This window comes from Orycteropus afer, unplaced genomic scaffold, assembly GCF_000298275.1.
Source record: "Orycteropus afer afer isolate SDZICR_OR568_19922 unplaced genomic scaffold, OryAfe1.0 scaffold00160, whole genome shotgun sequence".
Classification (NCBI taxonomy): domain Eukaryota; kingdom Metazoa; phylum Chordata; class Mammalia; order Tubulidentata; family Orycteropodidae; genus Orycteropus; species Orycteropus afer.
Window position 1 is genome coordinate 404,322 of NW_006921747.1, and position 12,204 is coordinate 416,525.

Consider the following 12,204-nt stretch of genomic DNA (forward strand, 5'->3'; position numbering starts at 1 on the left):
CATACACAAAAACTAACTCCAGATAGATCAAAGTCTTAAATGTGAAACCTAAAACTATAAAGTTCCTCAAGGAAAAACTAGGGGAAAATTTAGGGGCCCTAATTTATGGCATAAATAGACTGTCAAACATAATCTAAAATTCACAAACAGCAAAAGATAAACTAGATGACTGGGACCTTCTAAAAATTAAATTTTTATGTACTTCAAAAGACTCCTACAAAAGAGTAACCTTTCTCCAAAAGAAAACCTACAGGGGGAAAAAAATATTCAGCAACAACATATCTGACAAGGGACTTATCTCTAAAATTTATAGAAAACTCCAACACCTCAACAACAAAAAGAGAAATAATGCAATTAAAAAATGGGCAGAAGGCATGAATAGACACTTCACCAAAGAGATATTCAGGCGGCCAACAAACACATGAAGAAATGTTCATGATCATTAGCCTTTAGAGAGATGCAAATCAAAACAACAATGAGATACCATCTTGTCCATCTTGCCCCAGCAGTAATAGCAAAGCTCAACAAGGCAGAAAATAACAAATGCTGGCAAGGATGTAGAGAGATTAGAACTCTCATACACTGCTGGTGGGACTGACTATCAAATGATACAACCACTGTGGAAAGCAGTATGGTGATTCCTTAAAAAGATGGAATGAAAAATACCATATAACCCAGCAATCCCATTACTAGGTATATATCCTAAAGAAGTGAAAGACAGGACAAGAACAGATCTATGCACACCCATGTTCATCACAGCACTATTTACAATAGCAAAAAGATGGAAACTACCTAGATGCCCATCAACAGAAGAATGGATAAGCAAACTATGGTACATGCACACAATGGAATACTATGTAACACTAAAGAATAATGTAGAATATGAAAAACACTGCGTAACATGGATGAACTTAGAGGGCATTATGCTGAGTGACATAAATCAATCACAGAAGGATACCTTTTTGTATTAGTTCATTATTGTAAAAAGTCAAGGAAAGGTTTATATATGGAAAGAAACTTTCATTGTTGGTTACCAGAGGTGGGAGGAGGTGCTCTGGTGGTGTAACGCTTAAGACATTTGACTGCCAACCAGACAGCTGGCAGTTCAAACCCACCAGCCACTCCTCAGAAGGAAGACTGGGAAACCTACTTCTGTAGAGATACATCCTCAGAAACCCAAGGAGGGGTTGCTATGAGTCAGGATCGACTAGATGACAGTGAGGTTTTGTTTTTTGTTTTTTCCTTTGGTAGGAGTGGGAGGAGAGGGGAGGGAACACTGCAAAAATAAAAAATTAATTAATTTTTTAAAAAGTCATTCACTGTGTTTAATGCATATGTTTAACAGAAATGTGTACACTGGAAAATCTTGCACATCAGCTCCTATTTGAAATAGAGTAGCTCTAGCTGTCTAAAGCAAAATGAAGCAGATTTATCCTTCTTACAGAAAGAAGGAAACATAGTTTATAAAGGTAGGGAGGTATCCTTGAAGTTACTGGTTTGTACATTTGTATTTCCAATAAGAAAGGAAAGGAAATATCTATAACTAAAACCAGTAATGGTTTTTATTGAACATTACTACTATAGGTTCTTAAGCCCAGGAATTCATGAGGGTCTAAATCAATATACACAAGCAAGGCCAACAAAACCAATAAACCTCTACTACTTGCTATGTCTCTTGTTCAGACTTCTTTACTAGTCTCTTTATCTGGCCTACCCACACCCATTCCTGCTTATCTCCAATGCATTCTCCACGCTCTCTTACTTTCAAAAGAATGAGCTTTTAAAAAGAAAAGTCAAATCAGGTCACTGTTCTACTTTGGAAACCTTCCATGGCTTTTCATGGCTCCTGGGATAAATGTCAAATCTTGCCCTTAAGCATGCAAGACTGTATGATCTGGGCCATGCCTATCCTTCCAGTTTCATTCCCAGGCAGTCTGCTCCCTCTTGTGGTCTGCACTACAGCAACTCTGTCCATGAATGAGACATTTATCTGTATGAATTCATGTTAATCCTCTCAACAGCCCTATGAAGTAGGCATATTATATTATTATTATACTTTTGCAACAGGGCCTTTGCACAAGCAACTCCTTTTGCTTGTAATTTCCTGTCTCATCCTTCACTTAGTAGGAATTAACTACTAAGTTCAAGAAGCTCTCGTGGCATAGTGGCTAAAATATTTGGCTGCTAACCAAAAGTTTGGTAGTTTGAACCCACCAGCTGCTCTGAGAGACAAAGATGAGGCAGTTTGCCTCTGTAGAGATTTATACCCTTGGAAACCCTATGGGGCAGCTCTACTCTGTCCTATAGGGTCAATGAGTTGGAAATAACTTGGTGGGAGTTAGTTTGGTTTTTGGTTTTTACCAACTTCAGATATGATGAACTCAAATGTTACTTCCTCAGGAAAGCCCTTCCAGCCTCCAGTCCCAAAGACTAGCTCAGGTTCAAGTTTAACAGAAACCACACTCTCATAGTCCATGAAGTTTTCCTTTAAAGGCAGCACAGTAACCTCTCGTTATTCTCTCTTTTTTTCCCCCCCCCCTTAAATTAATGCCTGTCTTCTCCAATAGACTTTAAGCTCCACTAGGGTCAGGGCTTACGTCCTTCCCACTGTATTCTAGCATCTAGCCCAGGCTCATGAAAGTGCTCAATTTTCTTTAGGTGCTACGGAACAAGGGAGGTTTTACAATAGAAAAAATCCTGGTGGAAACCTTAAGAAAGATCATTATTCACAGTCTCAGAGCTCTCTTACCTGCCGGCCATGGCTTTGTAGTACGCAAAGATCTGGTCTGCCAGCTTATAGACAAATTGATCAAAACACAGGTTCACCTGAGGAAGAAGCAGCAGGAAGTGTCAATAGGGTTTCTTTAGCATTGTCACAGAAACTTGGGCAACTGGAAGAGAGTTGTCTGCAGTATGTGCCAGGGCAAGATGCTTCATAAGGGGAAAAAGAGAGATTCTTTTGTCAAGGAAGTCTAGGATGAACTATTAGCTCTCCTGGATATATGCTCGTTCGTTAGTATATTAAAGACTCTTGAGAAGCCCTGTAGTAAAGTAGCCAATTTCCCTCTACTGATTTGTTTTTCTGGAAATAATTTGTTAACATCTATCTCACAAACCCAGGGTTCCACATTGTGGGAAATAGTTCACTATGGTGTTTTATGTTACGTGCAGAAGTTTGGTCCCTTGCCCTCAAGATCCTCAGTTAGGCAGCAGAGAAAGCAAAGTTCAAAAAGGCTGTAAGGCACTGAATGCCCTTCCCATCTCTTCCTAGGGCCTGGGCTGTTACAAGGCAGCCGCCCGGAGGAATGAGCAGAGATCTCGCACATACAGACCTTTCTATCCTGAAATTATTCATCAAAGAAGCCTAACACTTACAGCCCCTCCACTCTATCTCTCCTGATAGATTTTCTTGACTTTTCCTTATGTTTGACTTTATGCTACTTTGCAAGTTTGGTTATGAAGAAGTTGATGGTCATTAGAAATTAAAACAAAACAAAACTTTTTAAAATCAAATTCTGATTAACAATCTTCGGTTTTTAAAGACCAAAGGCTTATCTTGACATTTATAGTGTATCTCATCACACCAGCAGTTGATTGCAAAGCTCAGGTGGGAAGATAAGGTCATATCAGACACAGGGAATCAAAAAGAAATCTTCCGATAATGACAAGAACAGGAAAAGGTCAGGGATGGGACTTTAAAGAGAGGGGACTGTGTTAGCGGCAGGGTGTGAATATAACTTCAAAAGAAACAGATTGTATTTAGGTGATTTAATCTTTGTTCATTCTTTTTCCACAAATTCTCAGCTTCACAAAGTTGACTCTTTGTTTGAAGAGCTCTCCTATCTTTCATTTAATACTCAAATGTTATGTAGACTATAGAAACACAGTGCTGTATGCAGTACTGTCCTTGTTGTTGTTAGGTGCTTCAAGTCAGTCCTGTCTCATACTGACCCTATGTACAACAGAACTAAATACTGCCTGGTCATGTGCCAGTCCAACAATACTTGCTATATCTGAGCCTGTTGTTGCAGCTACTGTGTTAATCCATCTACTTGAGGGCCTTCCCCATTTTTGCTGCCCCTCCACTTTACCAAGTATGATATCCTTCTCCAGGCAATGGTCCCTTCTGACAACATGACCAAAGTAGGTGAGACGAAGTCTGGCCATTCTTGCTTCCAAGGAGCATTCCAGCTGTACTTCCTCCAGGACAGATTTGTTAGCTCTTCTGGCAGTCCACAGTACATTCGGTATTCTTCTCCAAGACCACAACTCAAAAGCATCAATTCGTCTTACCAAAAAAACAAAACAAAAAACACTAAACTTTATTCACTGTCGAGCTTTCACATGCATATGAGGCAAAAGAAAACCCCAGGGGTTGGGTTAGGTGCACCTTAGTCTTCAAAGAGACATCCTTGATCTTAACCACTTTAAAGAGGTCCTTTGCAGCAGATTTGCCCAGTCCAATAAGCCATCTGATTTCTTGACTGCTGCTTCCATGGGTGTTGATTGTGGAACTAAGCAATACAAAATCTTGACAACTTCAATCTTTTCTCCATTTATCGTGATGCTGCTTATTGGGCCAGTTGCAAGGATTTTCATTTTCTTTATGTTGAGGTGTAATCTATAATTGCAGACTGCAGTCTATCAGTAAATGCTTCAAATCACCTTCACTTTCAGCAAGCAAGGTTCTGTCTTTTGCGTATCACAGGTTGTTAATGAGTCTCTCTCCAATCCTGATGTCGTGTTCTTCTTCATATAGTCCTTGTTCCACATCCTCTTCTGGATCCAGCTTGCATTTCTGGATGTTCTCTGTCAATATACTGCTGCAACCATTTTTGAGTTATCTTCAGCAAGACTTTACTTGCATGCAATATTAAGGATATTGTTCGATAATTTCCACATTCTGTGGGATCACTTTTCTTTGGAATGGGTACACATATGGATCTCTTCCAGTCAGTTGGCCAGGTGGCTAGCTGTCTTCCAAATCTTTTGGTATAGCCGAGTGAGTGCCTCCAGTTTGGCATCTGTTTGTTGAAACATCTCAATTGGTATTCCATCAATTCTTGGAGCCTTGTTTTTCATCAATTCCTTCAGTGCAGCTTTGACTTCTTCCTTCAATACCATTGATTCTTGATCATATGGCACCTCTTGAAATGGATGAACATCAACCAATTCTTTTGGTACAGTGACTCTGTGTATTCCTTCCATCTTCCTTTGATGTTTCCTGCATCATTCAATATTTTGCCCATAGAATCTTTCAATATTGCAACTTGAGCCTGAATTTTTTCTTCAATTCTTTCAGCTTGAGAAATGCTGAGCATGTTCTTCCCTTTTAGTTTTGCAACTCCAGGTCTTTGCACATTTCATTACAATAATTGACTTTGTCTTCTCGAGATGCTCTTTGAAATCTTCTGTTCAGTTCTTTTATCTAGTCATTTCTTCCATTTGCTTTAGCTACTCTCCAGTCAAGGGCAAGTTTGAGAGTCTCTTCTGATATTCATTTTGGTCTCTTCTTCCTTTCCTGTCTTTTTAATGACCTTTTGCTTTCTTCATGGATGATGTTCTTGATGTCATCCCACAATTCCTCTGTTTTTTGGTCATTGGTGTTCAATGCATCAAATCTATTCTTCAGATGGCCTCTACATTTAGGATGGATATATTCAAGGTCATATTTTGGCTCCGGTTTTAATTGCCTTCAGCTTCAACTTGAACTTGCATATGAGCAGTTGACGGTCTGTTCCATAGTCAGCTCCCAGCTGTTTTAGCTGAAGATATTGAGCTTCTCCATTGCCTCTTTCCACAGATGTAGTTGATCTGATTCCTGTGTATTCCATCTGGTGAAGTCCACATGGACGGCCACCATTTATGTTGTTGAAGAAAGGTATTTGCAATGAATAAATCATTGGTCTTGCAAAATTCTATCATGTGATCTCCAGCATCATTTCCAACACCAAGGTCATATTTTCAACTACTGGTGATTCTTTTTTGTTTCCAACTTTTGCATCCCAAGCACCAGTGATAATTAACATATCTTGGTTACATGCTCGGTTGATTTCGGACTGCAGAAGTTGGTAAAAATCTTTAATTTCCTCATCTTTGGCTTTGCTGGTTGGTGTGTAAATTTGAGTAATATTATCACTGACTGGTCTTCCTTTTGGCATATGGATATTATCCTATCACTGACGGTATTGTATTTCAGGATAGATCTTGAAACATTCTTTGTGACAATAAATGCCACACCATTCCTCATCAACTTGTTATTCCCAGCATAGTAGATCATATGGTTGTCTGATTCAAACTGGCCAAAATTGGTCCATTTTAGCTCAGTAATGGCTAGGATAACAATCTTTATACGTCCCATTTCATGTTTGACAACTTCCAATTTTCCTAGCGTCATACTTCATACATTCCATCTTCTGATTTTTAATGGATGTTTGCAGCTGTTTCTTCCCATTTTGTGTCATGCCACATCAGCAAACTGAAGTCCCAAAAGCTTTACTTCACCCACGTCATTAAGGCTGACTCTACTTTGAAGAGGCAGCTCTTAATCACTTGTATTTGAGTACCTTCTGACCTGAGAGGCTCACCTTCAGGCACTGTATTAGACAGTGTTTCAGGGCTACTCATCATATTTTCCAGTAATATATCAGACAGTGTTTCACTGCTATTCATAAGGTTTTCACTGGCCAATTTTTAAGTGGATGGCTCCTTCTTTCTTCTAAGTCTGTCTTAGTCTGGTAGCTCTGCTGAAACTTGTACATCATAGGTGACCCTGCAGGTATTTGAAATACTGGTGGTATAGCCTACAGCCTCACAGCGACACTCAAGCCACCACAGTATGACAAAGTGACAGATGAATGGTGGTACTATCTTTCTAATCATATAATTAAGATCTTTGCCCTGGAGTTTGAGTTTTAATGGTCCCAAATTGGCACTCCTCTAGGCAAACAATCTTTAGGGCCAAGGTTGGGGATGCCCACTCAGAATCCACACCTCCCCTTCTAGAATCAGCTCCGAATTTCTTTGTACAAATGGTCCAAGCCCTTTCCAAGATCTCTGTCTTTTCTCTTCATATGCCTAAAGGTGGATTCCATTGTTGTGTGCACCCCTAGGCCCTTGGATTGACCAAGTGGCCATTTGTTTGTGGGCAGGGGTGGCAGACTAAGTTTGGGCATTCACACACTTGCATGTGAGTTCCTTCATGGTATGGAAGAGAGTTTGGAGGTGGAGGAAAAAAGAGGGAAGGCTACAAGATGGGGGAGGGGGTAGCCTCAATTTGTGTTTCTGTCCCATGCCCACAAATGCTGTGTGTTTTCTTTTTTATTTATTTAACCTTTTTTAAATATATGTACAATTTAATGTATAATTATAAAGGAAACACCTCTATGGCCATCATCTATGTCATGATGTGAGACACTAGCCACCACAGAACACCTTTACCCCTCCCAATCATGCTCCATCTCTCCATCCTGACTTTGTGATAACCATTTCCCCTTTTTACATATTTTAAAAATCTCACTTGGACATATCTTACTCTAGACTGTTTATTTCCAACCCTTTGGATATTCAAAATAAACTCACTGCCGTCAAGTCGGATCCAACTCATAGTGACCCCTCATTGGGTTTCCGAGGCAGTATCACTACAGAAGTAGATTGCCCAATCTTCCTTCCAAGGAGTGGCTGGTGAGTTTGAACTACCAGCCTTCTAGTTACCAGTCAAATGCCTTAGGCAATAAATCTTGCTAGAAAATGGACTTGCCAAATGAAGTTGCAACAAACTAGTCTGTTTTTTGTAGCTTCCCTTCAAGTTCATGGATTGCCCAGAAGACACAAAAGACAGATTGATGTTGCAGTCCATGAAAGTTTATACTCCACAGAAATAGGAGGGTTTAGAAAGAAAGAAGCAGCTCTACTAGATTTTTTTTCTTTTGCAAATATATAAATTTTGAAACTAAGTCAGTGGTAATTCTTATGCTAAAACTTTCATGTGTTTCCTTTGTAAATAAGAATGTCTCACATCTGCATGACGTTTTTACCTAATTTGTCTCATTCTGTGTTCATATAACTCAATACAGCTAAGTAGAGAACAAGCCTTCATTCTAATTCCCAGAAAGCAAAGCTGAGATATCGCAGTCATCATCAGTGCTGCTAACTGCATACTTCTGGTCCTGCTTCCCAGCATGATGTAGGACTGCATTTCCTTGACCTGTTGAAGTGAGACGGAATCATGTGATAGGCTTTGACCAATGAAATGTGAGAACTGAGTCACATCATTTCCAGGTGGAAGATATAAGTACCAGAGAGTGACTTACCCTAACTCTGTCCCCTGCCATGGCAACTATGAATGCTCCTGATGGGTCCCAGATTGAACACAATATGGAGCAGAACCCCTAGTCAACCAATAATGGAGAAATAAACCTTTGTCTTGAAACCACTAAGAATGTGGGTTGTTTATTACTGCAGCTTAACCTAACTTATCCTGACCATTACAGGAATAAAACTTTTTTAAAAATATAGTCGTTGAGAGAATGGCTATTGTAGTCCTACCAGTACTAGATCAAAATTCTGTAAGGTGTATGACCACATTAAGCCTCAGATTTATTTTCTGTAAAATAATGGGAAATACTTCTTTAAGTTGTTGTAAATATTATTAAAAATGTCTCTATATGGTGCTGAGCACCTGTTGCTGTCAAGTTGACTTCAATTTATAGTGACCCTATAGGACAGATTAGAACAAGGCTGTACTCTTTATGGGAGAAGATTGTCTCATCTATCTCCCACAGAGCAGCTGGTTTGAACTGGCAACCTTTTAGTTAACACCTGAGCACTAAATCACTGCCCCACCAGGGCTCCTTATGCTTACTTAGCACAGTGCCTGGCAAATGGTAAATATATAATAATTGGTAAGTGGTATTATTGTTGTTGTTGTTGTTATTCAAGTAATTCAACATAAAAGACCCACTAGAAAATTAGTTACCTACGTTGTGCTCCCAAGGAGCTCTGGTGGTGTAGTGCATAATGCAATTGACCATGAACCAGAAGGTTGGTGGTTCAAATTCACCAGCAACTCTGCTGTAATAAGATGGGGCAAGTTACTTCTGTAAAGATTACCATCTTGAAAACTCAAAGGGGGATGCTATGAGTCAGAATCGACTCCATGGCAGTGAGTTTGGTTTTTTTGTAAGTAGTGCTCCACCACTCATCTGTCAGTTTGTCATACAGTTATGGCTTGTGTGCTGCTATGAGACTATGCCACCAGTATTTCAAATACCAGCAGAGTCATCCATGGTGGACAGGTTTCAGCAGAGCTTCCAGAGTAAGACAGATTTGGAAGAAAAAAGGGGCCATCCACTTCTCAAAAGAATTGGTCAGTGAAAACCTTATGAATAGCAGTGAAGGACTGCCTGATGTATTATTGGAAAATTTTATGAATAGCTCTGATACATTGTCTAATTTAGTGCCAGACGATGAGCCCCTCAAGTCAGAAGGCATTTAAAATATGACTGGGGAAGAGATGCTTCCTCAAAGTAGAGGTGACCTTAATGACATGGATGGAGTAAAACTTTCAGTACCTTCACATGCTGATGGGGCATGACTCAAAATGGGAAGAAACAGCTGCAAGCATCCATTAACGAATGGAACATGGAATGTATGAAGTATGAATCTAGGAAAATTTGAAGTAGTCAAAAATGAAATGGAATGCATAAATATTGATATGCTAGGCATTAGTGAAACGGAGTGGTACTGGTCATTTTGAATCAGACAATCATATGATCTACTATGCAGAGAATGATAAATTGAAGAGGAGTGGAATCATTACAAAGAATGTCTCAAGATGAATCCTGCAGCACAATTCTGTCAGTGATAGGATAATAGCCATATGCCTACAAGGAAGACCAGTTAATACTATTATTATTCAAATTTACACACCAACCACTAAAGCCAAAGATGAAGAAATTGAAAATTTTCACCAACTTCTACAGTCTGAAATTGACCAAAACATGCAATCAAGATGTATTGATGATTATTGTTGACTGGAATACAAATGTTGGAAAAAGAAAAATCACTGGTAGCTGGAAAATATGGCCTTGGTGATAGAAATGATGTGGGAGATTGCATGATAGAATTTTGCAAGACCAACAACTTATTCACTGCAAATATCTTTTGTCAACAACATAAACAGCATCTATACATGTGGGCCTCTCCAGAGGGAATCAGATGGAGTACATCTGTGGAAAGAGGTGATGGAGAAGCTCAGTATCTTCAGCCAAAACAAGGCCAGGAATTGACTGTGGAATAGACCATCAATTGCTCATACATACACAAGTCCAAACTGAAGCTAAAGACAGTTAAAACAAGTTAATGAGAGCCAAAGTATGACAACGATTAAATCCCACCTGAATTTAGAAACCACCTAAGAATAGATTTGATGCTTTGAACACCAATGACCAAAAACCAGACAAATTGTGGAATGACATCAAGAACATCATCCATGAAGAAAGCCAAAACCAAACCAAACTCACTGTCATTGAGTTGGATCCAATTCATAGTGACCCCTCCTTGAGTTTCTGAGGCAGTATTCACTATGGAAGTAGATTGCCCAATCTTCCTTCTGGGGATTGGCTGGTGGGTTTGAACCACCAGCCTTCTGCAGGAAAAGAAGAAAAGACTAAAATGGATGTCAGGAGAGACTCTGAAACTTGCTCTGAAAGGAGAGTAGCTAAAGCAAATGGAAGAAATGACAAGATAAAAGAGTTGAACAGGAGATTTCAAAGAGCAGCTAGAGAAGACAAAGTCAATTACTATAATGAAATGTGCAAAGACCTGGAGTTACAAAACCAAAAGGGAAGAACACGCTCAGCATTTCTCAGGCTGAAAGAACAGAAGAAAAATTCAAGCCTTGAGTTGAAGTAATTAAGGATTCTGTAGGCAAAATATTGAATGATGCAGGAAGCATCAAAAGATAAAAGGAATACACACAGTCACTGCACAAAAAAGAACTGGTCAATGTTCAACTATTTCAGGAGGTGACATATGATCAAGAACTAATGGTACTGAAGGAAGAAGTCCAAGCTATGCTGAAGGAATAGGTGAAAAACAAGGCTCCAGGAATTGATGGAATACTCATTGAAATGTTTTAACAAACAGATGCAGTGCTGGAGGCACTTACCTGTCTATGCCAAGTAATATGGAAGACAGCTACCTGGCCAACTGACTGGAAGAGATCCATATTTGTACCCATTCCAAAGAAAGGTGATTCCACAGAATGTGGAAATTATCGAACAATATCATTAATATCACATACAAGTAAAATTTTGCTGAAGATAATTTAAAAATGGTTGCAGTATATTGACAGGGAACTTCCAGAAATGCAAGCTGGATTCAGAAGAGGACATGGCATGAGGGATATCATTGCCAATGTCAGATGGATCTTGGCTGAAAGCAAAGAATACCAGAAAAATATTTACTTGTGTTTACTTACTATGCAAAAGCATTTGACTGTGTAGGTCATAACAAATTATGGATAACGTTGCAAAGAGCAGGAATTCCAGAACACTTAATTGTCCTCATGAGGAACCTGCACATAGACCAGGAGGCTGTCATTCGAATGGAACAAGGGGATACTGCATGGCTTAGAATCAGGGAGGGTGTGCATCAGGACTGTATCCTTTCTTCATACTTACTCAATCTGTGTGCTAAGCAATTAATTTGTGGAGTTGGATTATCTGAAGAACAACATGGCATCGGAAAAAGTCATCAACAATCTGCGATATACAGATGACACAACCTTGCTTGCTGAAAGTGGAGATGACATGAAGCACTTACTGATGAAGGTTAAAGATTACAGTCTGCAGTATGGATTACACCTTGACATAAAGAAAATGAAAACCCTCACAACTGGACCAATAAGCAGCATCACGATAAATGGAGAAAAGATTGAAGTTGCCAAAGATTTCAGTTTACTTGGATCTACAATCAATACTCATGGAAGCAGTAGTTAAGAAATCAGACCTTTATTGCACTGGGAAAAAACTGCTGCAAAGGACCTCTTTAAAGTGTTGAAGAGCAATGACGTCACTTTGAAGACTATAGTACACCCAAGCCATGGTATTTTCAGTTCTCTGATCAAAGGACTCCCTTTAGGATGTCTTGTAAGGTTGGTCTGGTTTTAACAAATTCCCTTAGTTTCTGCTTATCTGGAAA

General features: G+C 39.3%; 1 protein-coding gene across 1 annotated transcript in view; it reads right to left on the minus strand.

Annotated features, from left to right (window-relative positions):
- Window positions 1-12,204, minus strand: part of CYFIP2 (cytoplasmic FMR1 interacting protein 2) — a 182,008-nt gene that overhangs the window by 122,107 nt on the left and 47,697 nt on the right. The window contains exon 19 of the mRNA XM_007946403.2: window positions 2,750-2,826. Within this exon, the coding sequence (XP_007944594.1) occupies window positions 2,750-2,826 (77 nt within the window). The remainder of the gene's footprint in view (window positions 1-2,749; window positions 2,827-12,204) is intronic.